The sequence below is a fragment of the Diuraphis noxia genome, unplaced genomic scaffold (genome assembly GCF_037042655.1).
Source record: "Diuraphis noxia isolate RWA-SAM2 unplaced genomic scaffold, SU_Dnox_SAM2 contig0004, whole genome shotgun sequence".
NCBI classification, from domain to species: domain Eukaryota; kingdom Metazoa; phylum Arthropoda; class Insecta; order Hemiptera; family Aphididae; genus Diuraphis; species Diuraphis noxia.
The window spans coordinates 11,689,549-11,717,212 of record NW_028301714.1 but is presented as its reverse complement, the minus strand read 5'-3'; the positions used below and the strand labels follow the sequence as shown (position 1 = coordinate 11,717,212).

Sequence of the window (27,664 nt, the reverse complement as noted above, 5' to 3'; positions counted from 1 at the left end):
GCATTTGTTTTGGTATTTCTAAAAAATAAGAAAAAAAATTGGTTTTTGAGTTCCCATTCCTATATAACTATGATTATATTGCAACAAAATCATATTTCATATATTATAATAAAAAAAAATTAAAGAATTAATGTAAAGCTGGTATGTATATTACACTGTGAAAAAAAAATCATAACTGTCTAAATAGATTCTAAATACATTATTGGAATTTATTGTGTCGGTAAATTAAGAAGAATGTTTTGTCCGGGGGGTAAATATGAGACTTGTCTAGATCTTGATAGTTGGTAAGCTATATCTTCTGCGGCTTCAATTCTTCTTAATTCAACCAAACCTTCACCTGCATCACCAAATGATTTTGCCAACATCGACGCAGCTTCTGAATCACCTTGGGCAGAAATAATAGAAGCTTGTTTCTGTTGTTCTGCTTTTTCTACCAAAAATCTTGCTCTTTCTGCATCTTGTTGAGCCACTTGTTTCAATTCAACGGCTTGAGTGAACTCCTTACCAAATGTTAAATGGGTAATTGAAATATCGTCTAATACAACACCAAACTGTCCAGCACGTTCAATAAGAGTCTCACTAACCTGATATTAAAATAAGTTATTAAGGTCATATAAAAAAATATTAACATTCATAATCATTTTTATTTACTTTACGTGAAACATTTTCTCTCTGGGTAATTAGTTCACCAGCATCAAACTGTGCCACTACAGCCTTTAACACTTCAGTGGTGATAGATGGTAAAACACGTTCATCATAATCTACACCTAAGATAGTGTATATTTTTGGCAATTGTTCTGGAAGAGGTCTAAACAATATTCTGAGGGTGATGTTAACATTTTGCAAATCTTTGCTACCAGTGATGACAGGAACATTTCTGGGGCGTGAGCGAACATCAAAAATGATTGGCTTCTGTACCCAGGGGATTAAAAAATGTGTTCCTTCTCCAACTACAGTATTCTTTATTCCTGTGAATCTGTCAAATATGACAGCTCGATGACCGCCATCAACATTATATAATGCTGTATTAGCTACACTTCCAGCTACTGCAAGACCAAGACCCAATTGACCAATTCGATTGAATAGTTGAGCGGCCATACTCTTCAAATCTATTATAATACATAACAAATTAAAATAGTGAAAACAGTTATAGTTTAGGTGATATATGGTAAATATAATACTAGAGATTAAAAAAACATAGTTTCTATCAGTAGTCGGGATACCTATTACTTTTTTATAGGACTCTAACACTACAGCCAGCTACTCTTAAAAAAGTAGCTCGCTAATGTTATCATTACTTTTTTTTTTAAATGTTTCGATTGAAAATTGGTAATTTATAGTTAGTACCGATATAACATTTGGTCATTGGACAAGATTAAGTTAAGCGAGTTAATTGTGTATTAAAACTGAAAAATTCACTAATATACTCATCATAGTTATAGTATAAATAAATGAATCATACAATTTTAACTATAAACAAATTATCTAGTTGAAGATAGCAAAAAATAATGGTAATTTTTACTACGCTAACCAAAAATTCTATCGCATAAGTATTTCACTAGTATACCGTGTGTTCAATTTTAAAGGTAACAGGAAATATTTCGAACGCATGACCTTGAATTTGATTTGGGTTTTTTTTTACAGGATACAGGACATATAAATACATATTTTTTTGATAAATTTTAAATTTTAAACTTTTTTTTATCTGCGCAAGCGCAGTAAAATGAAAATTTCTTAAATAGGAACCATTATTTTTGACACTGGATTTGGATTACTCTATTTTTTTTGAGCAACTTTGATCTTTACAGTTTGTTGATATCTTCAAAATTGACATTTTTTATGATGGTCGAAAGTTTTAAATCAGTTAATTCATAAATATCACATTTTTCAACGCTCTATCTTAATTACACATTTATAGGTATTATTATAACAATTTATTTTTATTAAAACTACAATATGTATTTATTATTACATAGAATTTATAAAAAAATATCGTTATAATTTATTTGTTGAAAAATGCGATATTTACGAATTAACAGATTTAAAACTTTTGACCGTCATAAAAATGGCAATTTTGAAGATATCAACAACCTGTAAAGATCAAAGTTGCTCAAAAAAAATAAAGCAATCCAAATCCAGTGTCAAAAATAATGGTTCCTATTTAAGAAATTTTCATTTTACTGAGCATGCGCAGATAAAAAAAAGTTAAAAATTTAAATTTATCAAAAAAATATGTATTTATATGTCCTGTATCTTGTAAAAAATCTGAATCAAATTCAAGGTCATGCGTTCGAAATATTTCCTGTTACCTTTAAAATTGAACACACGGTATAACATATAATATAGTAGCGAAACTACAGAATATAAATTGAGTAGAATCGCTACACATAGCTCATTACTTCTTATTTCTATTTTCTATCCAATAACACAATATAAAGTATAGCAAGAATCTTGTATCTCAGTAAAAAGTATTCAAAGATAGGTATTTGGGCTTTAGAATAAAAATGTCTGTCTATAATAATTTTTCTTTGAACCAAGTTAACCATGATTTATGTTAATTGTTTCTGAGAGTAAAATAGTAGTAAAATCATAGGTAGTTAATGTTAATTTAGTTCAGTAAATGATTATCACTAATCGTTTTAATTTCAATAATGTATTATTTTAGTTTGAGATGGTAATGTACTATCAGTTGAATGAGAGAATAAAAATCATTACACAATGGGTAAGATATAATGAGCAACTTATGTTCTATTCACACTAATATTATATTATATTTTATTAAATATCTTTTGTCAATAAATGGATAAAAATAATATTTTATAAAAACTAATAAAATAATCATATCTACCGACTTATAATTGATAAGATTTAATTATGCGATTTCAACATAGTCAACGGCATATTCAGTTAATATTTTGGGTATTATGTCTCGTCCAAATAGTGTATAGTTTGACTTTGAAATAAACTCAATTCGCACGAGAACGTCTCAATAAAATATAAAAGAATACAGGCATTAACACATAAATTGTTAGAACACAATTCTACAGAATATCTCAGTAGTAGGTACTGTATATGTCTAAGCTCTCTATTCTCTAATCTACACTAATATTATCATATACATGTATTTGATCAATAGACGACATTTTAAGTAAATATAACTAGTTTACATAGTCAAAACTTATAGGTAGTTATTATTCATTATAAGCCCATATTACATTGCTAACTGATTGATAGGTAATCGTAAATCTTCAATATGCCAAAAATCAATTACGGTTTCATTTACTGATTGAATTATTGGAATAATTAAGCTTAGATCATACTTACGAGTTTCCGGCAATTCAACAAATACTAAATAGGTTTTAAAAAAGTATACTTTTATTTTACACTTTTGTTCACTAGTAGAAACTAGAAAGTAGATTAGATTTTTTCATCAATCAAAAAGGATCGGCAAGACGGCAAATTATTTTTCATTTTACATGATTCATTCTTAGGTTAGGTTTTGGTAAATGTTACTAACATCATTCTTATACAAAAATGAAATAAACATTATTAAAATTTAAATAATTATAATTACTTGATATATAAGTTATTTGCTTAACAAATTATTGAAAAATATCCTAAATCATACTAATTACTAAGCGATTGACAATTTTTAATTATATCAGTTCAATTATATCAGATCGTCAATTTTGTTCTATGATAAGACAGAACGAGATTGTTGATATTTAATATTTATATAATAATTTATTGTTAGTACTTTAATGATAAGAAAATCATAATACAAGATTGAAGATATGAAATTTCAAGTTTCAAGATTTAAACCTATCTAATAATAAGCTTATAAGTTTTAGTTAATTGTTATTTAGTATTTTAGTAAGTATTTACTATTGAGACTTTAGTAACTATTTTAGTTTGATGATATATCATCTTAAGTGAATTGTTATTGACGTTATTGTTAAATAATATAGCTAAACTTACATATATAGTATAATTTAGTATAAATAAACTTGGATGTATTTATAAAATGAATTTTAGTAATACTCATTACAACTGTCTACTGTATACTAATGTTCATGCAATTATTATTTAACATTTATTAATTAAATCAAACTGAAAATGTCATTACTGAGTGGCTTATTCCCTCAAATTAAATAACCAATAATCATTTTGTCATCTCAACCTACAATATAGATTGTATATTTTCTTCGAGCCAAATTCGGCTTTATTGTAATATAAATAATATTTTGTGAATTTGTTCCAACTGTGCCCTACTCATTCACCTTATTATATGCTTTTTTATTTCATAACTTTGAGATAAAATATGGATTATGATTTATAACTATGTATTATTTGAATTTTTTGTTTGTGAATATAATTATTCATATTGTTGTCCCCCTCTCTTATAAGATATTGCTAAATATGCCGCTGACTTATACCTATCTATTTTAAATGTAAAATGTTAACTTCATTCTACAATGTAGGTACATATATTTCAAAGAATTTTTATATTATTAACTTCAGTTAAACAATGTCTAGAATTGTCTATGAATTATTACAAAATTAATAAATAATTTTAAAGTGAACTTTATTAACTCTGATAAAATATTTGTAAGTTTAAGGTAAATGTATATACATTTAATTTTGCAAATTCATCAAATTAATAGTATAATATAATATGTTTCTGTAAAGAAGAATCTCTATTTTTCATTAAAAATTTAAAGTATCTAATATGACTTATATGTTAACTGTTCATATGATTTCAGATTGTATTTGAAATTTTATAATGGCTGACAACCAAAATAATGAAATAAACGATGAAGAAGATGAAGACGATTATATTGGGCCACCTATACCCGATGAATTAAAACTATCGGAAAAAAGTACACAAAATACATTTACAGATGATCATAACATGGTAAATAAAGAAGTTGAAAAAATGACTCGTACTAAAGACAAAAGTGATGATGACAATGATAGCAGCGATAATGATGATGACGACGATGATGATGATGATGATGATTCGAAACAGAGAAAAATTCCAATAGAAAGTCAAGTATCTTTAAATCACGGTACCAAAGCAGTCTCTGCACTTTGTATAGATCCTCCAGGAGTCAGGTTGGCTAGTGGTTCTGTTGACTATGACGTGAGACTTTGGGATTTTGCTGGTATGGATCAAACACTACAGAGTTTCCGAACTCTAACTCCTTGTGGCAACCATCCAATCAAATTTTTAAAATACTCACCTACTGGAGACCGCCTTTTAGTAATTTCTGGAATGTCTCAAGCTAAAGTATTAGATAGAGATGGTCATGAACTTTGGGAATGCGTCAAAGGTGACCAGTACATTTCAGATATGGTAATTGATTCATAATATTATTAGATAATCATTAAATATGCTACCTACATAACATATTTTTGTTTTAAGTACTCTACCTAATACCATGTTTTATAGTATGTATAATCAATGTTAATACCTACAGTTACACACATATTTGATAATTTAGTATAGGAAAAATAATTAATTATTCTATTTTATATTTAAGAACAAACTATATATATATATTTTGAAACTGAAAACATTTTATAAACAATTAATATAATATTGTAACTTTTGATTATTGTGGAACTTAAATTGCGGTAAGTGTATTATGTTAGGTTATAAAATAATATATTGTCATAATGATAGTAGAGAAAACAAATATATAGAATCAAGAAAAAAATATCAAAAAGTCAACTTAAGTAGTAGCAACATGAGATCATTGCCATGTGGAATATTGATGAGCTTGAGGAGTTTTTTTAAAATTGGCATAAACAATTATTTTGAATTTTTGACAAAGTCGTACTTAAAATTTTTAACTTGAAATTATGTATAAAGTAATATAAAATATTTTTTATTAGTATATTAGAATCTGTTGGTAGAATACTTAATGAAATTAACTTATGTTGTAGGTAGTAAACTTAAAGAGTACCTATTATTTATAACAATTCATATACTATGAAATTAAATTGGTAATTATTTTTATTAGGTGCGTACTAAAGGTCATACATCTCCACTGACTTGTGGTACATGGCATCCGAGGCAAAAAGAAGAATTTTTAACCAGTTCAGAAGATGGATCTTGTCGTATTTGGGATATGACTAAAAAAGATAAACATAAGAGCATAATTAAATGTAGAGCCAAAAATGGATTGAGAACAATACCAACTACTTGCAATTATAGTAACGATGGCAAATTGGTGGCTTGCGCGTGTAGGGATGGATCAATTCTTGTTTGGGACACCAGAAAACCAAGTTTTGTGAACGCTACGTTTACAATACGAGATGCTCATTTAAATAATTCAGATACCTCTTCTATTGTGTTTTCTTATAGAGACACATTAATATGTACTCGCGGTGAAGGTATTGATGAAACAATGAAACTTTGGGACATTAGAGCCTTTAAGAAACCTATACATGTAGTTGATGGGCTCTATTCTAGGTATGTCAACAGTATGATTGTTTAAATTGTTTAATGTAATTGTATGAACATAGTATCATATAATAATTTTAAAATTAATTACTAAATAATATTTTTTGTTTAAATTACATAGGTATTCTACAACTGACTGCTGTTTTAGCCCAGATGATTCAATAGTAGTGACTGGTCATTCAGTACGTCCCAAAGAACAAGGAGGACATTTAATGTTTTACAATACCAATACGTTTGAACTTTTTGAAAAAGTTAAAGTTTCTGAAACACATTCCATAAAGGTATACTGGCACCCTAAGCTTAAACAGTTATTCGCAGGTTGTGGTGATGGAACTGTGAAAGTATTCTATGACAAAGTAAACAGTCAAAGAGGTGCAATGCTATGTGCTTCGAAAGCCCATACTAAAACCAAACAAATGGAAATGGTACCAACACAACAAATCATAACACCTCATGCACTACCAATGTTTAGACAAGACAGAAATAAATCATTGAAGAAACGAATTGACAAAGATAGATTAGATCCAGTCAAATCAAAGAGGCCAGATTTACCAATCAAGTCTGGCCAAGGTGGTCGAGTTGCTGCATCAGGTAGCACCCTTAGTTCATACGTTATACGTAATTTGGGATTAAGCAAACGAGTAGAAGATGATCAAGATCCACGTGAGGCGATTTTAAAGTATGCTCAAGATGCAGCTGATAATCCATATTGGATTACTCCTGCATACGCTAAGACACAACCTAAAGCTGTACTGAAAGAATCAGAAGATGAACCACAAGAAAAGAAAATTAAATTTGCTATTGGAAAACCCAAAGAGTAATAAAGAATAACTGTTGACATACATTTTCACAAAAAAAACAATAATTTTATTATTTTTAATACTACAATACAATTTTAGTTATTGATTCTATATGAAATGCATTCATTCTAAGAATAATAACGATACAATAACGTATTTAATGAAATATCTTAAATTCTTAAGACAATTTATAAAGTTTGAATTATATAAAAATGTGTAATTGTGAATAATTATAAGTTTTTCTAGTTAGTAACTAATTCACCTACATGTATAAAATAGTAATTATTATTATAAATAATTTATAAAAAATGTATTAAATTCTTCTTGATTGTCGTCTGAATGAGCAATGCTGATGTCCTCTAGTCGCATAATGTTGAGATGTTCTACTGGAAACCGAATCTCCTGTAACGACTAATTGAACTGATTCAGTTAAACCTCTATTTTGATTTCTTGTGTCCCATTCTTGACTTAAGCGCCTGTTCAAATAATTATTCGCTATTAATCATGATTCATGATGATAAACTCGTGATTAAAATGTGACCAACCATACCTTCGAGCCTTGTGGATTAGTAGTTGCGTGTCAATTGTCTCAATATATTTGCTTTCGGCTGACAAGGCAGACTCTGTTCGTGAAACATCTGCAGAGAACATGTCCCTAGGCTAAACAAGAATTCCTATATTCGTTTAGAAAAAAATTTAAATATTATGATTTACCGTTGATTGTGTTCTTTTCATATTTCTATAAGGTTTGCGAATGTAGTTGGTCTTCCTTTGTAAAGCTAATCTCCTGGCATCTAGTTTATTTTCGTCTAAACATTTTTTAAATACTCAATAAAACTATGATACTCTTTTATGCAAATGCAATTACCATTTGGCTCAAAATGTTCCGATGTTTTTATGCCTGCCTTATCTGGTAGTAATGAAACCTTCATGTGCATGTTGTTCGGACCATCCACACTTACACACCAACCATTTTCTGTTGCTACATGTAAATCAAATAAGTTGTGAGATAAAGGTTAAAAGGTTCAACCTATGATGTTTTTTTTTTTAACTTTTTCAAATATACCTTATAAATTTGCAATGGCACATGTTTTAAGCTAAAAATTAATTTGATACGACTTATAATGAATGAGATATACAAAATAGATAGGTTATATGCTTTTGAACTAACTTTAAAAATGCTCTTCTGTACAGTAAGATATTTTGGCATGCAATTAATTTTAACTTTATTTAAATAGTTCCATAATTTATCATATATACCAATGTTCTTTCTATCTTCCAATTTTATCCTTTTCGGACAACAGTTTTCTTCTACATCTCTTTAACTATTTAATATCCAAATTTTTACATAAAAAATAATTATGATGTTATCACGTGCATTTAAAAAAAAAAATACGGAATTATGATGCGTCCGTTGAGTTCCCCTTATAATTAAAAGTAGGGATGCGTTAAAATTTCTGAAAAATTAGTTGGGGTACCGTCTCTCTGCGTCTCCCTCCCCCAAGCCGAGCACTGGATAAAATTGAAAGTACACCCTACGTAGGCGCGTATAATATATTTTACTTTCCTTGTTTTTAACATTTTTTGAACACGTATTTGGTATACCAAACTAATAACTTGTATGAATATTATGTCATCATATATAGCTATATTTACAAATAAATGCATAAAACTTTAAACGTCACCTAAATGCGACGGAAAACGATGATTGTTATTGGTCTCCGTTTGCACAAGTTTCGGTAAATGTTTAGCTGCAGTACCACACGTCTTCGGCAATTGCAGATGAGTATTATTGCGATGAGGAACGTGCACCACGGGCAATGTCACGGCAGGTTCGGGGATGGCTTGCACGTGTACAGTGTATTGTTGGCTGTCATCTTCGGCTTTCACCTCATCGTCGTTATCATTAAATTCTACTAGAGTAGAAAACAAAAGTGTTGCGTCTTATGTACCTACCTACCGATGTTTTAAAATTTTATTGATTTCAAAATTATTAATGATAAAAATTTTAAACCATTTTTACGTCACGCAGGCATATATATAATATTAAATCTAATCTAAAATTATTATATCCAATATCAGCCGTTTTGATGTTAGTAAAATATAAAACATTTAAAATGATATAACATACTCATGATTAGTTCACAAAAATTATACAGTCGTTTAAACGTTTTATTAAAAAAACAAAAACATTCATTCTAGTTTTTGTCAATTTCGATACCAACTTTATTATATAGAGGGTGATTTTTATTATTTTTAAGCATGCTCCCATTGTACTTTTTAATAGTATACTCATTAAAATTGTTATTTTTAACTTTTTAAGAATACCTTAAGGTCTAAATACCATATTTTAAAATTCCTGATATTTTATGTACTACTTAAAGAGTGTCCTGCTGTTACTCCTGTTCTCATGTGGTGATACGAACTTCCATTTTTAAAATAAGAACCTCTCTACTGGAAAATATTTAGCGGATGATTTTTAATTGTTGTGTATCTAAATCAAAATATAGTAAGTGATTTCAAAATAATTATAATTTTTGTACTTTATAGTAAAGATAATTAATTTTAATTTGATTTACAGACATTTCGCTTATGGTTTATTTACATTTTTTAAGTGTAAAAAGGGAACTCATTTTTTAAACTTTTTTAAATAATAGTTTCAAACTACTATCTAATAAACTACTAGTTTGTATTGGCCCAGGATTAAGGGGTACAAAAATCTCAATTATTCGAAAATATAATCTTCAAAGTGTTTTTAAAAATTCCAAAACTCATAATTTGAACGTATGTATACTTTTAGCTTAAAGTTATATCTTATATAAGCATGTTAAAAAGATCTTCTTTACTGTATATAACTTACTGTATTATGGACTATACAAATGAAAAGCGACAGTTTGACTTAATAATATTTATTATACCTTGTGCTTCCGCGTCCGCACTGTCAGCCCTGAGCGTGTAAAAGTTGATCCAACCTTTGGACAGCGTGAGCAATTTATCGTTTTTGGCACCGTCCAAAGCTTCTTTTCCCTTGCAGTACTTGTTCTGCCTGACCACGCCCACCATCAAAGCGTTGTCAGAGGAAAATTTTTTCATCGCATGCACCTGATTCTTGCCCTGTCTCCCGGCCACCGCGCAGCATTCGGGCGTTTCCCGTCCCGCGGCCACGTCCCTAGTAGTCTGGGTGTGCCGGTCCGCGGGCGGTTGTTCCGTCTGGTTGCCCTCTGACACCATCTTCCGGCCACCGACCAACCGAATCTGGTTGTCGGACACGTGGCTGCGCCCCAACCCAGCCAGCAGCGTCTCCAGCGCCTTGCGGTCGTCCATGTTGGCCGTGGAACCCCGCTGCACTTGAACCCCCTTCTCGACGGTCCACAGCGTCTGACACCCCTTGTGTCGGGTCCGAACCCGTACTGCCGCCGCCGACTTTCGGACCGTCGTTGACACGTGCAGGTGCTTCTTGAGCAGACTCTGGCGCCGGTTAAGTCGGCTCTCCAGTGTGCCGGGCATCTTCAGAGTGAACGTCACCGCAGACTTTTGGCCGTCAAGCGCCAAGAAATACGACACGGCCGATCCCTCGTACTTGGACCCGTCTTCCAGGCTGTCGGTGAGACTCTCGTCGTCGTCGTCGTCGTCGTCGTCATCGTCGTAATCGTCGGTGATGTCTGTGGTACATTTCCTGTCGCTTTCACCGCCGTACGTACGTTTGCTGTCCAGGTGCGAATAGTAAGGAAGCTGCGCCGTTGATCCGTGATGGGAATCGCAATCCGCAAACACTGTGCAATCCTCATCCCTGGGGCTGTGACCGCCAGTTTTGGGCACGTGCTCGCTGCGATAGTAATCGTACCGGCTGTCGGGTTTCGACGAGAAGTTCACTTTTTTCGAATCGCTGTCGTAGTATCCGTAACCGTACTCGGCGCGTTCTCCGTACCTTTGCGAAGGTTTCTTGTTGCGATTGAACGAGTCGCTGAACAGACATCCACCCACGTAGTTGGACTCCTGTTGAGGCTGCTGCTGCTGCTGCTTCGAAGTTTCCGTCGCCTCGGCCACAGACTCCAATCTCCGTTTTGAAACCGAATGCCGTTTCTTCCCGACGTCGTTCGATTGTCCACCGTTGTGGTCGTGGCCGTCAGAGCCACATACTTCTGACCTCTCCGCCACGTTTTTTTTCACGTTTACGTTGGCGCATCCCCGACAGTCGTTCGTTACATTCCACTCGCGGACATAACGTCTGCCGCCGTCTTGAAGTCCGTTCGTCCGCTTTTCGAACGGTTCGTAGCCGGGTTGCTGTTGGTCATTCACTGCGTTCCTAGGCCCGGCCGTCGTGTTCGAGTGCTGGGCAGGCGTCGTGCCCGACGACGAACCATGTACCTGACGTTGCAGGTGTCCGGGTTGACGAAGATCGGCATCCCGGTCGTTGTCTCTTCTGCGGTTAATATGGTCGTCATCTCTTTTACGGACCATGTTGTCGTCGTCTCGTTTGCGGCTAATATTGTCGTCGAGTCTGTTGGGCATGTTGCGCTTGTTGGCATCCATTTGTGGTCTGTTCGATTGCACGGTTCGTCCGTTTTCGAGTGGACCGACCGCGCGTTGATTCCTTTCCACCTCACCCGCAACCGCACGTCTTCCGGACGACTCGGGATATTGCATCTCGTTACGACGCCGCGACGCCATGATATCCGCTACGACCGGATCCTCGTCAGATCGCAGACGACGATCTGACGGGACGGTGAGAAGGTTGTTCGCGATTGGTTGCTGCGGTTCTGTAACAGTGGTTTCGGAGTTGGTCGTACCACGATACTCCTCTTCAATAGGCTCGGCAACGTTTGCGTGCGTACTATCGCCTTCGATTGGTCCCAAATCGTTTTGTCGACCCACCAGCACCGATTCCGTGTCGTCGGGTTTCGGCGACTGATTCGAAACGGTACGGCTGGATTCTATTATTTGATTGTTTTGTGTCAACCGCTCATAATTTCGTTCGTCGGATTGTAATGGCATGCCGTCGTCAACATCGTCCGTGCGTGCGTGCAATTCGAGCTCATGGCCCTCCTCTCCCCCACCGGCCACACCCAAAGTATCAATAGTTTTATTGACTGCCGTCGGCGGTGCAGCTTTTTCAAACGCGTTGGCACCGTCGCCTCTTACCGAAATGTAAAATTCTTCGGTTTTCCGTACGACATCGAATTTAGAATTTCCCAGGGTTTTCGCAATGTTGATCGATGGATTGTGGTTTTCGTCCACCGGCCAACAGTACCTAACCGAAGAAGTCGACGACGGAGACGAAGTTGATGACGGCGATGGTGGTGACGGTGGTGGTTCACTACCGATTTGTTCATCGTCTTCAGCGGTCATCATTTCGCAGGTTCCGCTGTCAGTGGCCGTTTTGCAGGTTCGACGGTTAGCAGCCATCTCGCTAGTACCTCGGTCTGTAGCCGTATCGGTGGTACCTTGTTTGTTGGCCGTCTCGGTGGTCCCGTGGTCGGTTGCTATATCGCCTGCACTACGGTCGGCCGCCACGTCGTCATTCGACCTATGTACGTCGGCGCAACGTTCGACGACCAGACGCCGTTCGCCGGTCACACCAGTAGTGGACGTGGACGCCGCTGCCGTGCTATCCGGTTTTCCGCCCAGTGTGACGGACACGGATTCGCCAGTCAGGCATCGTTCGTTTTGGCACGCGCCAGCTGACGTAAACACCAACGATGGGCCGCTATCTCGATCAGTATCCGAAGTGGCCGTTACCGATGAGCTGGCGGCGTCAGCCGACACGTAGTGCACGCTGAATCGATGGCTCTCGGTGTGTGACACATAACCCCCTTCCAACGGGTGCCGGAGAACACTCTCGCAACTGAACACTATCGGGAAACCGGGTTCGGTGAACGTAGTGGACGTTGATACGGTCCTAGTGCCGGCCGCCGTAGTGGCCGTCATCGTGGACGTGGCGTCGACCGACTGTCGTCGGTTAAACGTTGTGTCGAGCGTAGTGTCAGCCGTGTAGCTCGTCTCAACCGTCGATTGTGGTGGTTCGTGGTCCGACGACTGTGGTGCTGTGGCTTTAAATCGTGGCGAGTAGATTTTCGGAGCCGATTTGGCCCGGAAGTACGCGGCCGCCAGTTTCCGGTCACCACTCCCGTCACCACTACTGCCCGTCGACTGTGGTCTGGTCAGTCTGGCCAGTCTTGTCCTTACGCCACCACCGTCGTCGGGTCTGTCCGTTTCCGGTCGCGCGTCCCTGGTCGGTATCCTGGGCAGTTTGACGGCCACGCTCACCTTGTTGGCGGCCACCGGTCTCTCCGTTTCTGCCGTCCGATCCGGCCGCAGTTTTGGCAATACGTTGCTGTTCCGGCGCCGACCGTCGTCCGTCGAGGTGGTCGCCGACGACGGTTGAGATAACGATATCTTGCGCTTGTACATGTGCTTGAACTTTTGGCACCCTTTGAACGCCGCGAACGATAGCCGCCGCCGTTCGCAGTGTACCGCCACCGACCGGACTTTCGGCCTTTTCGACGGCTTTTTGTACGCCCTCAACGCCGCCACCGTTGCTTCCGAGCTGATTGCATCCGAATCGTTTCTCGGGCTCACATTACCCGTGGGCCTTTGCAAGTATTTGTCCAATCCCAAGATGTCGGTCTGACACGATTTGTTCGATATCGGTTGCCCGGGCGGGACACCGTCGTCGCGTTGTTGATGCCTGAGCGCGTGTCTTCTCATCGCCAGCTCTGGCGTCGAGTACCGCCGTGGAAAAAATCTCGGTGGGTCTGATGGCGTTTTCTGCAGACATGATTTTTTCGTCGATGATTGGCCGCTGAAATCGTAAAAAAAAAATAAATAATGAGAACGCAAGTACAGAGTACTAGGCAGTTACGGTTAGGTTAGTTAGGTTAGTATTGTGACCAAAAACTATTAAATGACAGCTTGTTCCTCGTTCCGGGTGTTGGGTTGGCGGGATGTATATTTTTCTTCGAATAATATTAATGGTTTCAAATGTATTTTGATGATTCAAAATTCGAAACGCAAAGCGCAATTGAGATTTTCATTTCAAATTTAATTTGTACTCGAGGTGCTATTTATGATTACCTATTGCCTATTGGAATATTAAAATTCTTAGTTAATACTGAAAATCGTTTATGCGTGTTTTTCAAATAGTCATGGTTAATTAACACACATTTTTTTATAATCGTGACAATACATTAATTTCAGCAAATACATTTGGACGAACAGCCCCTTTGATCCCACTGATATTTACTTAAATGAAAGGGGAAGGGGCCTAGAACGCTTGTCAGTATTGACACGTATATCGTGTGACGTGTCTTACCTTTCCAACGATATGCAGCGGTGGTGTTTTTTCGGGAACAGACCGACCTTCGAGAAGACGTCCATGCTGTGCGTGTCGATACTGGAAAAAAAAATATAGACGTTTCACAAAAATTAGAACGAAAATTAGTTAATGTCACTTTATATACGCTATTGGGGAACCTATTCGAAACACTAGTGCAAAGTCACCGCTTTCGAAAGCTCTGCGGCGCAGAAACGGACGGAACACGCGACATCGTTCTTACGCCGTTTTACGCGAGTGATGAGCATCTCGGGATATTATAATATATTATAGTTACGAGCCCTATATAGTCTGTTGTTGTTTCTACTCGCGTTATAAATATATATTTTGTTTTTTTCCGTATCGGCATTATCGTTTGCGCCGAGAGATTGTCCAGATGTGCGTGTGAAACAAAACAACGAAATGTATTTATAAAAGCGCTGGAAAACGCGTGCGGCCTGGAGGAAGTGGCGCCAGATTGTATAGTATGGATGATGATACAGACGCAGCAGTAGATATATTATGTTATATATATATATACATTTATGATATTATTATCGTGTCCGACCACGGCAAACAGCAACAACAATAATAATATAATAGTGTGATTATTTGGGGCGCCGGACGGTTTAAACTAATTATGACACACATAAAATATATGCAGGTTAATAGATAGGTACCTGTAAAGTATAGACAATATCAATATGTCGTGCGTTTCAAAGAAATTCTACTGGCGCGCGCGCGAGTGTAATAATTTAGTGAGACTTGAGGAAACCATCCATTGATTGACCTATATTGACCCGTCGCGTATACAACAAATTTTAGACCACAGCCAGTCGTGCTTGGTGCTTCGGACATTTTAAACACGTATGTATATATTATATTGTTATGTGTTACACTACAACAGCTAGTATACCTATACATCATAGAGAAGTATCCTGCACGAGGTCATCGAGCGGTGTTTTTATCTTTATACACAAAAATTACGTATCTGAACAACGGGAGACGCCGGGGTAAAAAAATATCGTCGTAGGAAGTAGAAATTAATATTTTATGCAGATTGGTGCGGTGGTCTTATGTAGGTATTAAAGTATATCTGATTATATGTTTTATGTGGCTATAATATGTACATATACAAATATAATATTGCATGACGTACACAGTGGCCGTCTTATCGCAGTGTTACCCGAAGATTTTAAAACTAAACTATACGCCGCTTCGTTACTTAACTGCTCGCGACCCAAATAATAAACGTACGAAAAAAAAAACAACTTTATAATATTACACAACTATGGCCCGTTACCAAGTGCACGGTGACGAGGTTAATGTACTCGCGTCACGAAATCAAAAGTCTGTAGCGGGTTCATCCATCAATCTTTTTCGTAGGTATATAAACATCGTATCGCATATTTATTAATATTCTTTTCTGGAGACATTCCCTTACGACCGGCGTATACGATTTAAAATATATATATAAGTATCAAGTGTATCTACGATTTCGTATACGATTTTTTCAAAGCTCTGCCATTTCGTTTAACGTAAATAATAGCTGCAGTAAACCAAATAACAATAATAATAATAACATGGGTAGGCGTATTGCGTGGCGGGTAATCAGTCGCACGGCGTGTAATGTGCACAAAAAAACAATACATGTCCCGTCCGATATTATTTTAAAGCAAACACAATTACTTTTTTACTTATATATAATGAACTATGCCATTTCGTGCACAGGCATAGGACCAAATAGTATAATATAATATCAATCGGAAAGGTTTCCGTGTCGTTCGACAGTAAACGGTATACAAAATATAATTTATCACGACTGTTGCGATATCGTCCGTGAATAAGAAGAAGAAGAAGGAAGAGGAGGAGGAGAAGAAAAAGAAGAAGAAGAAGAATTCGAAAAAAATGACAATATAGGGATGTATAATATGTATATTAATATTAAATTAAACTTACCTATGACTGTCTAAACGTCAAACGTTCGGAAGATAACGGCTGCGTCGAAAACTGCAGCAGACCTCGGCCAATATTTTTGCATTTCGTGCGTCGGCAAATCGCATAAGACAAAACGATATCGTACGACGTGCTCTATAGTCGGGCGGGACTTACTGTAAACGATTAATAATTTTGAAATTGCTCGAAAATCTCGAGTTTGCGTGAAAAATGTCCTTATGGTACAGACTCGCGAGGAGTCAACGACGACGCACCAGCCCGACGGAACGACTTTTGAAAGTGTCGATCGACCGCGACGACGATCATTTTTGAAATCCGTCCGCGGTAGTTCGTAGTCAGCTGTGATAGGTATTATGACCGCCGCGATTAGGGGTAAAGACGCCGTAATATTATATTAAATATAGTCTGTATATAATACGTCATCGTCGTCGAGGTCAAAAACGTAAGTGTGTACCCACCACGTGGGGGATCGATAAAATAATATGCTAATAATAATAGAATAATAAAATTAAGTTTAATTATCGGCACCGACTACGGATCACGATCGTTATTTAGTGTTATTATCACACATTAATAATATAATATAATATACATAATATATATTATGATAAAAAACTCGAACTTTGAATGTTTTAAAAACCGAGTCAGTGTATAATATACAATTCAATAATAATATAATGTCTCGTATACGGTTGGTACGCTTACCTGCCGGTTACCGACTTGACGGTTTTCACGGGTTTTCGCACAGTCGTCCCGGCGCCTGGCCGCCGCTGCACACGACGATTCACCACCGTCGCCCGTCGGGACGTTGTGCGCGTGGGTCCGCCGGTGCACGCGCTTTTTGGTGCGGCGGTGCACGCGCTTTTCATCGAGTCGCGTCGCAGCGGTGCAACGCCGCCATGACGCGCGTGTATCGGCGTGCGTGTGCGTAGTGCGTGCGTGCGGGTATTGCATTTTGTACAGGGTGACGCGAAGAGCATGCGAGCCGTGTCTATGCAGCCGGAGGGCTAATCCCTGAGCGGAGTGCGTATGGAGACGAATTTGCAATAAGTTCAATTAAAAAAAAAAAAATACAATAATGGCATTGATAGGACTCATTAGACGCCGTCTCAGTCGGCTAGCATCATTGCAGTGGCATTACTAACACTTTTCTGAAAACGTAACTCGAACTCACTGTTACTGCACGAAATACATTATAATTTATGTATATCCTCGACGCTCGTTTTCAAATCAGTACTTTTAAATTCAAATTCAAACATACTATACCTACATCGAATTATTTTGAACTTTTGAATTGGACATTTATTTGCACTCTGTAAACAAAATAATCGTATTGGAACTTAAATTAGGTGCTTTGGTGGACGTGTTATTGAGTGTGTGTGTGTTATGATTTTATGAAGGCGACTGACCGACCACAGAATGACGTGTAGAATGTTCAATAAACCTATTTCGCGTTATTGTTTCAATTTCGATTATTCGCAGATACCAAATTCGATTGTACCTAATATATGGATCAATACGTCAAGGTGTCCGGAACTTTACGAACACCTCGTATTCGAGTATAGTCTACACATGCATAATAATGTGTGCGTACGCATGGTTCCGTTACCTATAAATAGACGCGGAAACATTGCCGACTGCCGAGACGACGTGTACTATAGATCATTTATCATTCTATCACTCTCCTCCCCCTCCCCCTTTCACCACCAGCAGTTGGGGTGCGGGGATCCGAAGACGCATTACTACGATGGCAGACGGTTTTAAGGTTATGCATTCGGAAACCTCGACCGCGACCAAAATAATAATATAATATGGTGCAAAAATTGCCCGTGAATAACTCCGATGGCGACGTCTACATAAAGTTTTCGTAAAAATCGATTTGATATAACCTCCGTGTGACCGTGTATACGCTGACGTTTCTTAAGCAAACATGCTATAACGGAGTAGCGTATAGGAACATTATTCATGCAGTAAGGGGAAGGAGCGACATATTATATATGAAGAGCGTAACTACACGATTATGATGAGCACATCATATTTTATTTTACGCATATTCGGAAATAGAACACCACTACCAATACCAATGTCAATATAACTATTGAAGGCATATATGCCTCCTGCACACATCGCTCGCCAACTGTATACAGCCCTTTAATATTTTTTGCGAGCTGAAAGTTTACCTCTCTTTTATACAAAAAAAAGTGCTTTTCGCTTATAGTATTATTCTGTCCATCTTAAAATTCACTGGAGAACTCTAATACTACAGGTTGCCTGATTAAACTATTTATTTTAACTTTTTAATATTATAGAAATATAATAATTTATTATTCATGCATTCGAGCATTTCTATAAGTTACTTAAGCTTAACATAGGTAAATGCTTCCATTTATATAAAAGACGTGTTTATTTTTTAACAAAAAAAAAAAGAGAAAGAGAAAGAATTGCTGTGTAATATTTTATGCTGAATACTTTAAAATAATTTAAATATATTATAATGGATATATCATAGGTATCAACTAAAATATATTAGACATTGGTATATAATTACAACACTCGTTAATAATTTATTAATGTAATGAAATCTTATTTATATTTACCTGCTATTTATTATATTAATCAAACACCATGACAACGGATACAATACCTGCATAGTGCATACCTGCTTATCGAGTTTTTCAATTTAAAATCAACTTTAAAGCTGATTATACAATAGGCGTTTAAGAAAAAAATTAAACAGCAAATGGCCATGTTCACACAAATGAAATATAAGGATGGTAAAACTGTGGCCAATCTATACGGATTTCTACAAATCCCAAACAACAAGTATTTACTTTTCAACCGAATAGTGGAATTTTTAAATGATTCAATATACGATTCCTTTTTTCAAAGAAATCGATAATAATGTTGTATTCTCTACAAATCCATATATAATTTCTTATAATGCGTCCAATTGCTATGTAGGTACGTCCAAAAAATACCTGATTTAAAAATGTAAAAGTTTTAAGTTTAAGAGAGGAAGAAACAAAATAAAACTCCTTCCATAATATGTCTACAATAAAAACATATTTTATTTTAAATTCGTACTATTTTATAGCTTATAGGTAACAAACGTTTTAAATATAGTTGTAAAAACAATAATACACTAATAGAAAATTATTTATAGAATTTTAATATTACCAACATTTTAAATGGTCTATATAAATTATATTTCAGATAACTCTCAACTGCATTATAAATTATTTATAGGAATATAATTTACTAGGATAGACAGATTATTTATATTATTGTATGTATTACTGTACCCATCAGCATTAGTTCGTAGCATTTATTATGTTTGTGTATATTATATTTATTGAAATAATTTAAATATTATAACTCATAATATTGCATATTATTATGCATTGTTACGGTTATCCCTCGGTTCGTCTCGCAGACGTTGGATGTATATCTCCTTTTATTATTTTGCTTGGCATTCGACCGCAACGATCGAATTTAATTATAAACTTTTTCGACATGTTCCGTACGTGGTTCACATCATCACATCGTCACTTCGGTTAAGTATTGTGTTGAACATTGAACTGCATTAAATACTTCGGTGGAACGTTCATTCGGTACTTATAAAAGAGTTAAATTATATCTTAGATCGTCTATGAACTATGAACGACAGTCGCTTAAATCTTATGAATATACTAAAAACATAGTAAATGTTGACACCATCTTCAAGTTATGACAATATGATTGAAGATGTTTCGAGAACAAAAGCATATCGAAAAAATCTGATTTAGCTTATTTGTGTTAATTTATATTCGAATAAATAGGTACCTATAATATTATTACACTAATTAGTAATTACACAATAAATAGTTTTTATGTATATTTTTTAAACATTCAATTTTAATACCGTGTATATAAGATATAACATATTTCTTCTATTTATTATTCTTCTTATACATTTATACCTTTATATGGTATAAAAGTCCTTCTAATGTTCGGTAAATAGTATTTCATAATAGGTACTTCTAGCTCTGCACAATGCTGAATTTACGAGTATGTATTGTAAAACAAGTAAATTAAATTGTGTTAAACATAATACTATTTTACATGAGATACGGACGAGGAGTATGACGAAAATGTGTTCCCAGGGCTGCGAAATCTTAAATATTCCACTCACGATCGTGCGTAGATTATACGGCAATCAATGTAGTGAACTGTAAGTTATTGTATATAGCTATTATTGACATTAAAAAGAAGAAAAAAAACAATTGTATGAACAATTATAAATAATAACGAATTACTTAAAATATCATGTTTAGACAACGACAACCATCTATAATACCATAAATTATTCATCGGGGTCTGTCAGTATAATATCGATTTTTTTTCGTTACTTTTCGGTTATTATTATCTTGTATATCTCAAACTTTTTCGTTTTTTCTTGACGTTCGGATTCGATGTCATATATATTTCTATTGCTTACACCGGTGGTTTTTGTCTACCGAGTCGTCCCGAACAGTCCACAATATTCTACAACATAAGCACCCAGCGAAGTACGAAACGCATAAAAACAGGTATACAATGTATGTGTATTGTTCTTACTATTTTTAAATATTTTATGATAATATATATTATAAGATATCTTATCATAAAGTTTTATTATTTTGTTTTCAAACTTTCACTTAGTTTAAGCAAAAATCAAAAGTTATATTATTATTTATTTATATAACATTAAGGCCACGTGTATATAATAGCGTGAGTTTATTTTTACTCACCGAAATGTTGCTGGATAGGAGGTATAACATTGTAATGTATATTGTGAATATAAAATATGATTTAAGTTGGTTGATTATTTTATGTCGTTGGATTATATACGTATGCTATTCTTTAATGACCCACAACCAACAATAATTGTTATTACTATTGTATTTTATGACATCATTAACCACTAAATTAACTATTGCCTATTTGCAGACTTCAGTTAAAATTATTACTACAGTAACATAGATTATGCATCTATATATACACGAAGTTAAATGTAGGTACTCATATTGTATTAAAATATTAAATTTCATATTTTTATGATACACTTCTCTCAAAGTCTTAAACTGTTCAATCGTTCAATTTATGCTGTCATTTTTATTACAATTAAATACTTTCTTAGCGGGTAATGAGAGCGGTATTACGTATTTTTTAACAGATATTCAAAAGATATTATTTGAAATATGCAGTTTGTCATCATATGTATTTCACAAGCCGTCTCCGGATCCTCTATATTGAAAATGATTTTGTGTTAGTAATTGGATTTGAAAACCTATTTTACATTTTGTGAATGCGAGATTAGTGCAGACTTAATGATATTAAATTGAAAAGTTCTTAAATAATTTTTTTAATCGAATGGATCACTCGTACGTCTAAATGCAACATTAATAGAGTTTGAGGCTTAAGGCACAAATAACTGAAGATATATGTATTTTTCTGAACTGCTTTCCTCGACAACGCGTCAAACGCTTTTTGTATCTATAGACTTTTTAATAGACGCAACGTTACTGTCGCATTAGAAATGTTTTGCGTCATCAACAATTCGGCGCTGTATAGTTTACATGGATTTTACAAAATCAAGCTTTTTAAGATTTTTGACAATAGATGTCAGTGTGCGTGATGCGGTGCATCTATATTACATTATAGTGAACACTATATACATATGTGTCGAGTATTTAACTCGTAATGGTCTGATGGATATTCTGTAAGCTGTAAATATTGTATAAACGAAAAATGATTTTGATCGAAGACGATATTATTACCATATTACTAAGTATTTTACCTAATTTATGATACATATTTTATACTATATTGTCTATATTACTATTATAGTAATGTAGTAGGTAGAATCAATTTTTACTGAAAACATTGCATTTTAAAATGATATATTATTGTGTGTATAATAAATGATATACATTAAAAGTTTCAAATTCTCACGAAAAACATTTCAGTATTACTGTATTACAACAAAATAACAAAATTCTTTAATTTTTGTTTTAATAAGTGCTTACCAACTTTTCCTAAATTTGAATTTAATCTTACAAGAAGCGCTCAGATTTGAATCAGATTAGTAGCTCGTGATATGGTTAAGCTAAACCTACAGTTTGGGGGCATTTGTAGATTATAATAAAAAAGTAAAAGAGTTATATCCGATCACCCCCTTGCGTCCCCCACGATCATAAGCACTTGAGAATCAAGCACTGCACTCTGCAGTAACAAGTATTGGTTCACTATAGTAATATAGATACTGTAATAATGAATAAAGTATTATTCATGTATTATTCATAACAACATTATAATTATTGTGAGTATTGATAGAAAAAGATTTATTCTATGAATTAAGTTAAGAACTTCTAACCTTAGTTAAGAATAACGTACACAAATGTATTTTAAGAAAAAAAAATGTCTTCAAAGGTCCTTGCGTTATTTGTTGGCCTGCAATAATATTGGATATCACGTTATTCGTAGTCCTTGAAACAGTATCATAACTGTCAAGGTTTTCACTTATCTTACAATAAAATCGTGTTCTGTTATTTCATATATTTGAAGTTGTATACCTACTTATATAATATATAATATGTCATTGCAGTATTACACGACCAACAAAGTCCTAAAAAGCAAAAACTACAGTAATCAATAAAAGTTTTTTTTCCTATTATGAAACTATTATTCAATGAAAACTGTTTTTCTATATTTAATATTTTACTCAATATATTTTTAAAGTACTGTATAAATCAGTATATTACCTACATTGTTTTTTTTAAACTATCTATAAAATTTATAATATAATATAATTATATGACGTAATAGGAAAATATAATTAAAGAATGAATAAATTATTATATGTATGAAGAAAAATGTCATCCGGTGATAAAACCGAACATCTATATTATTAATTCTATACCTATTTTTATTTATTAAAATGCACATAAGAATTCAAAATAATTTTTTTTCTTTTTTCTTTTTTTTTTATTAAGAAAGACAATTTACAATCTGTACACAGTAATTACAATAAGCAAATAAGATAAAAAACCAGAATAAAGTAGCATGAATGACGTGATGAGGAAGAATCACAATGGTAACACCTCCTTTACTAATTTAATAGGTCTCTACACAATTTTCGCTTTAGTTTGCGTGGTGGGTTTAAATAATTTCTTATAATAATTATCATGACTTAGTTTAAAAAAGTTTAAAAATGGACATTAAAATTAAATTCAATAATAAATGTTCGTACAAAAACGTCGTTTTAGAAAAATGACGTGTTTTCTGATTATATATTATTGCATTACATTCATACTATTCATTTTTCATGGCTGTATAAATAAATATTTGTTTGTAATTAGACTAGATAAATTAGTGAAAAATTTCATTTATTTTTATAATATTATGTATAATACATAAATATATTATACATTATACGATAACATACCATATTATTATAGTATAATATAGAGTTTAGACGTCTTGAAAAACGTTGATGACATTGCACCAAGATTTTTATACAAATAATACTCTATTATTATTTATTTTTGATACCCACGCTTTAATTGTAATTTTTATGTTAATTTAATGCAAATATTGTATACGCTTATTATTTTCATTTTTTAGTGTTAATAAGTTGTAAGTCTTTCAGGGGAGTGTGAAACGTTATACCTGTTACTTTGTATATTAAAACAAGCGTAGGTGTTTCATAATTTGATTCTCAAAAAATATCTGAGTCATAAAATGTACCTATATAATATTATGACGAGTAAAACAACTCGAGATAGTTTTAATGGGTTATAATAAATAAAATAAAAACAGTAAATCAATTAGTAGGTATTACTCATTAATCATTATTAGTATTATTTAATATTTGTTTTGATCTTTGAATAAAATATAGAAACACCACTTTACTTTTAGTTGCTTAACGAAAATATATTTCTAAATTATAACAACGGCTTAACTCTCACAGGGTCACAGCTTACCGTATTCAGAATAATATTGTGTGCCTATAATAAGTTATACTTCTTATAAATACTAAAATACTGTATCATAGAATATTACATTAGTATATAATCTTGCAATCACATTTTTTGTTCCAAAGTTTGAACTAAAGTATTACAATTTGTAAAGCAGAATAATAATAAGAGGTATAATCAATTAAGTTAATTATACCACAATTACAGACACATAATAATTACAAGTTGTATACATTATACACGGACGAATTTATATTCGATTTTTTTAAATCACATGTTGGACAATGAGTTAAATCGTATATGACGTACTACTGTACTAGTATTACAATATACTTAAGCTATACTAGATTTACTAGTACATATAGGTACTATATTAAAATAATGTGTATTACGTATTTAAAATGTAATTTAAGATTAAGCAATATTATTACTATAAATAAGTATTGAATAAATAAACTATAAGTAAAAGATATGTATAAGTCGTCTAATGAACTAAATTAAATTAAATTTGATAGATTTAATAACCACTTAAAAGTCATATTTTTGTACGGGTTCCTTCAATTTTTTTATTTAAATAAATAATTTCAATATCGCGAAATTAATTAACCTAGTATTATACTACGTAAGTATTTGAGTTTTCAATCAATATTATAATTTGTAAGCTAACTGAATTAAATGAATTGTTTTCTTAATATATCTATGTGATAGCCTGCAGTAGTTAACCTCGGAGCCTTAAGCGAATATACTAAGTACCTATAATGTACGAGGTGTACAAAATAATATTGCAGACTGATTGTATAAAGATTATAGGTATTTTATATTATATTAGAATTATAATAGTAGATGAAACTACAAAATAAGTTTATACACCTATCCTTATCTTCTATTAAACGATGTCTATTAAATAGTCCCGTTCGTCGCATATGAAATAATGTGTGAAAAATAATGTAACTCGCTTTAAAATAATTATAGATTATAGCCGTATAGTATATTATGTTTTTGTCAAGTGTTAAAATATACTTGTCTGAGGCTTTTAATATGTTGGTAAGTAGGTAGGTATCTACAGATGTCGAAACTAAAATCTATTTTCCTACAAGACATACGAGTCTCGTGTTATTATAAAATATTATGCTGTTTAAACTTCTTTCACTTTTGCTAATTATTTTTTTCACTTTTATTTTTTGCAATTACCTATACTGCAGAACTTATCAAATTATTTCGTGTATGATAATACAATTATGTATATCGAACAAGACGTTTGTAGTAGGCGTACCTATATAGGTATACAACACGGGTTCGGGTAAAAGTATACAAATCGTAATATCCGACCAAACCAGTCGACGACGGCCGATTTTTGATGAGATAATTACGGAGAAAACACGGACTAATGACTCGGCGCAAACCGATATAGGTATTTTCGTGGGCTTTTTTAATGCATACCCAATAGGTGCCTATAGTATGGGCTATGTGCATGTCGTACAACGATTTTAACGATTGCAGTAATATTAGTTTTTAACGCGAGTACTTATAGAAAGCAGTGACTGAAATCAAAACCGTAGATAGAAAACACCTGAAGTACTGCACTGAATCTGACGAAGCGTACTCCGTACCCAACGCATAAACTCATAAAATTCTACTTCTAATTATTTCTATGCGTATCATACGACGAGTCGTAAAAAATATAGATAATGTGTTCGTGGCCGAAAAAACGTGTCAAATTGTGAACGTATGAAATCGTCACGCGCAGTGTAAAAATACTTAAACCATATATTATTTTAACACACGATTAATACAAACACAACAATAATAATATTATTCGTGAGTCGTGACAGCTGAGCGTCTAGACTCGCGCACCCGGCGTGTTGGCGAGTGTCCACGTGCACGTCCGGTGCCTATATTATTATTATTATTATATACGATTAATACCTACATCTGTCACATAATGAATATATATCTAAACGGGTGGAGCAGGAAGAAGGGTTAACATAACACGATTTTTGTAGCATTATTTGGTATTTAAAAATCGAGTAGAACGTATAATAATATACTATCATGAGTGAGTAGGTAGATACTAAAATGTGCACCTATATCCCGCAGTATATATGCACTGCACTCCCCGTGACAAGTCATCAACAACTCTTTTCCAATTCCATCATGTCCTGTACGTCATGTTATTCAGTTGTAGTATCCTATCCATTTGTGTTTTCGTACTTTAATTTTATTTTTAAAACAAATGTTTGTTTTTGAGTTGTTTAAACATTTTAGTTGGCCGTCATAAAAAAATAAAATAAAAAATAATAGGTGGTTAGATTATTAATGAAACTTCTAGATAATTACAATATGATTACTTACCTATTATTATATATTTTCAGTATTATTAATTGCCTATCATTTACTATAAGATTTTGTCAACATAATATATTTTCACGAATTCAGAATAGAAATTAACTATAGTTGACCGTAATAATTGTAATAGTAAATATAATTGTCTTTCCTTTGGACGTTTGGTCTACAAAATCCATTCTATAGAATAAAATACAATAATATAGGAAGTAGGTAGTCACTAGGTACCGAATATTAAAATACGAATCGCAGCCGAGTTCAAGCTCACCACAAGTATAAAAAAAGAACATCAATTGGAACAGCATTTAAATCTATATGATACCTATCATGTATTTATGATTATAAATTGAAAAATTCCGAAAAAAATAATTTGGGAAAAATTCATCGACAGCCACGGTCGCGGTGAGACACGTATAATATGTAGTGGAGCGTAATTTAATTTATACTTTCTTATACCGTGAATAATAATAAGAATTAGTGTTATAAAATGTGCTAAGCTGCAGCGTTTGAACAAAACGGTGGGATTAGGTATTATGGATTTTTTCGGGGTGAATAAGACGGTCACAGTGGTATAGCCGTATAGGTACCAAAACTAGGTAAAAAAATAATAAAATTCCGATCGTCGCGTATCGTCATGTGCTCATCACGGCGTGCCGTTTAACCCCACGTGCACGCGATTTCAAACGGCTCGGCCGCCTCGACCTTGGCTCACCCGTACGGCAACACACGGGTTACGCCGACACAGTACGAAATCGTGCTCGCCGCGTAGTCCAATAACTGCCAGTCG

At 34.0% G+C, this 27,664-nt stretch overlaps 3 protein-coding genes across 6 annotated transcripts; 1 reads left to right on the top strand and 2 right to left on the bottom strand.

Annotated features, from left to right (window-relative positions):
* Positions 1–127: 127 nt before the first annotated feature.
* Positions 128–3,484, bottom strand: Phb1 (prohibitin 1). The gene is made up of 3 exons (XM_015515307.2): positions 3,325–3,484; positions 652–1,109; positions 128–584 (listed from the first exon to the last, which is right to left on the bottom strand). The coding sequence occupies exons 2-3, from the start codon at positions 1,096–1,098 to the stop codon at positions 210–212; spliced, it is 822 nt and encodes a 273-aa protein (XP_015370793.1). The 5' UTR covers positions 1,099–1,109; positions 3,325–3,484; the 3' UTR covers positions 128–209.
* A 260-nt stretch (positions 3,485–3,744) lies between these two features.
* On the top strand, positions 3,745–7,587 carry LOC107166587 (gastrulation defective protein 1 homolog). The gene is made up of 4 exons (XM_015515316.2): positions 3,745–3,873; positions 4,764–5,356; positions 6,027–6,478; positions 6,591–7,587. Exons 2-4 carry the CDS (start codon positions 4,784–4,786, stop codon positions 7,288–7,290), a joined length of 1,725 nt encoding a protein of 574 aa, XP_015370802.2. The 5' UTR covers positions 3,745–3,873; positions 4,764–4,783; the 3' UTR covers positions 7,291–7,587.
* On the bottom strand, positions 7,310–17,401 carry LOC107166585 (uncharacterized). 4 transcript variants are annotated; one of them, XM_015515312.2, is made up of 9 exons: positions 17,243–17,372; positions 16,541–16,692; positions 14,582–14,662; positions 10,188–14,071; positions 8,955–9,185; positions 8,138–8,251; positions 7,984–8,078; positions 7,820–7,929; positions 7,310–7,745 (listed from the first exon to the last, which is right to left on the bottom strand). In XM_015515312.2, the coding sequence occupies exons 3-9, from the start codon at positions 14,644–14,646 to the stop codon at positions 7,583–7,585; spliced, it is 4,662 nt and encodes a 1,553-aa protein (XP_015370798.2). In that variant the 5' UTR covers positions 14,647–14,662; positions 16,541–16,692; positions 17,243–17,372; the 3' UTR covers positions 7,310–7,582. The 4 variants fall into 4 exon arrangements, with proteins under 4 accessions (XP_015370798.2, XP_015370800.2, XP_015370799.2 ...); XM_015515314.2 differs by lacking the exons at positions 16,541–16,692; positions 17,243–17,372 and having other exon boundaries at positions 8,138–8,245; XM_015515313.2 differs by lacking the exons at positions 16,541–16,692; positions 17,243–17,372 and having other exon boundaries at positions 8,955–9,182.
* Positions 17,402–27,664: the final 10,263 nt, after the last annotated feature.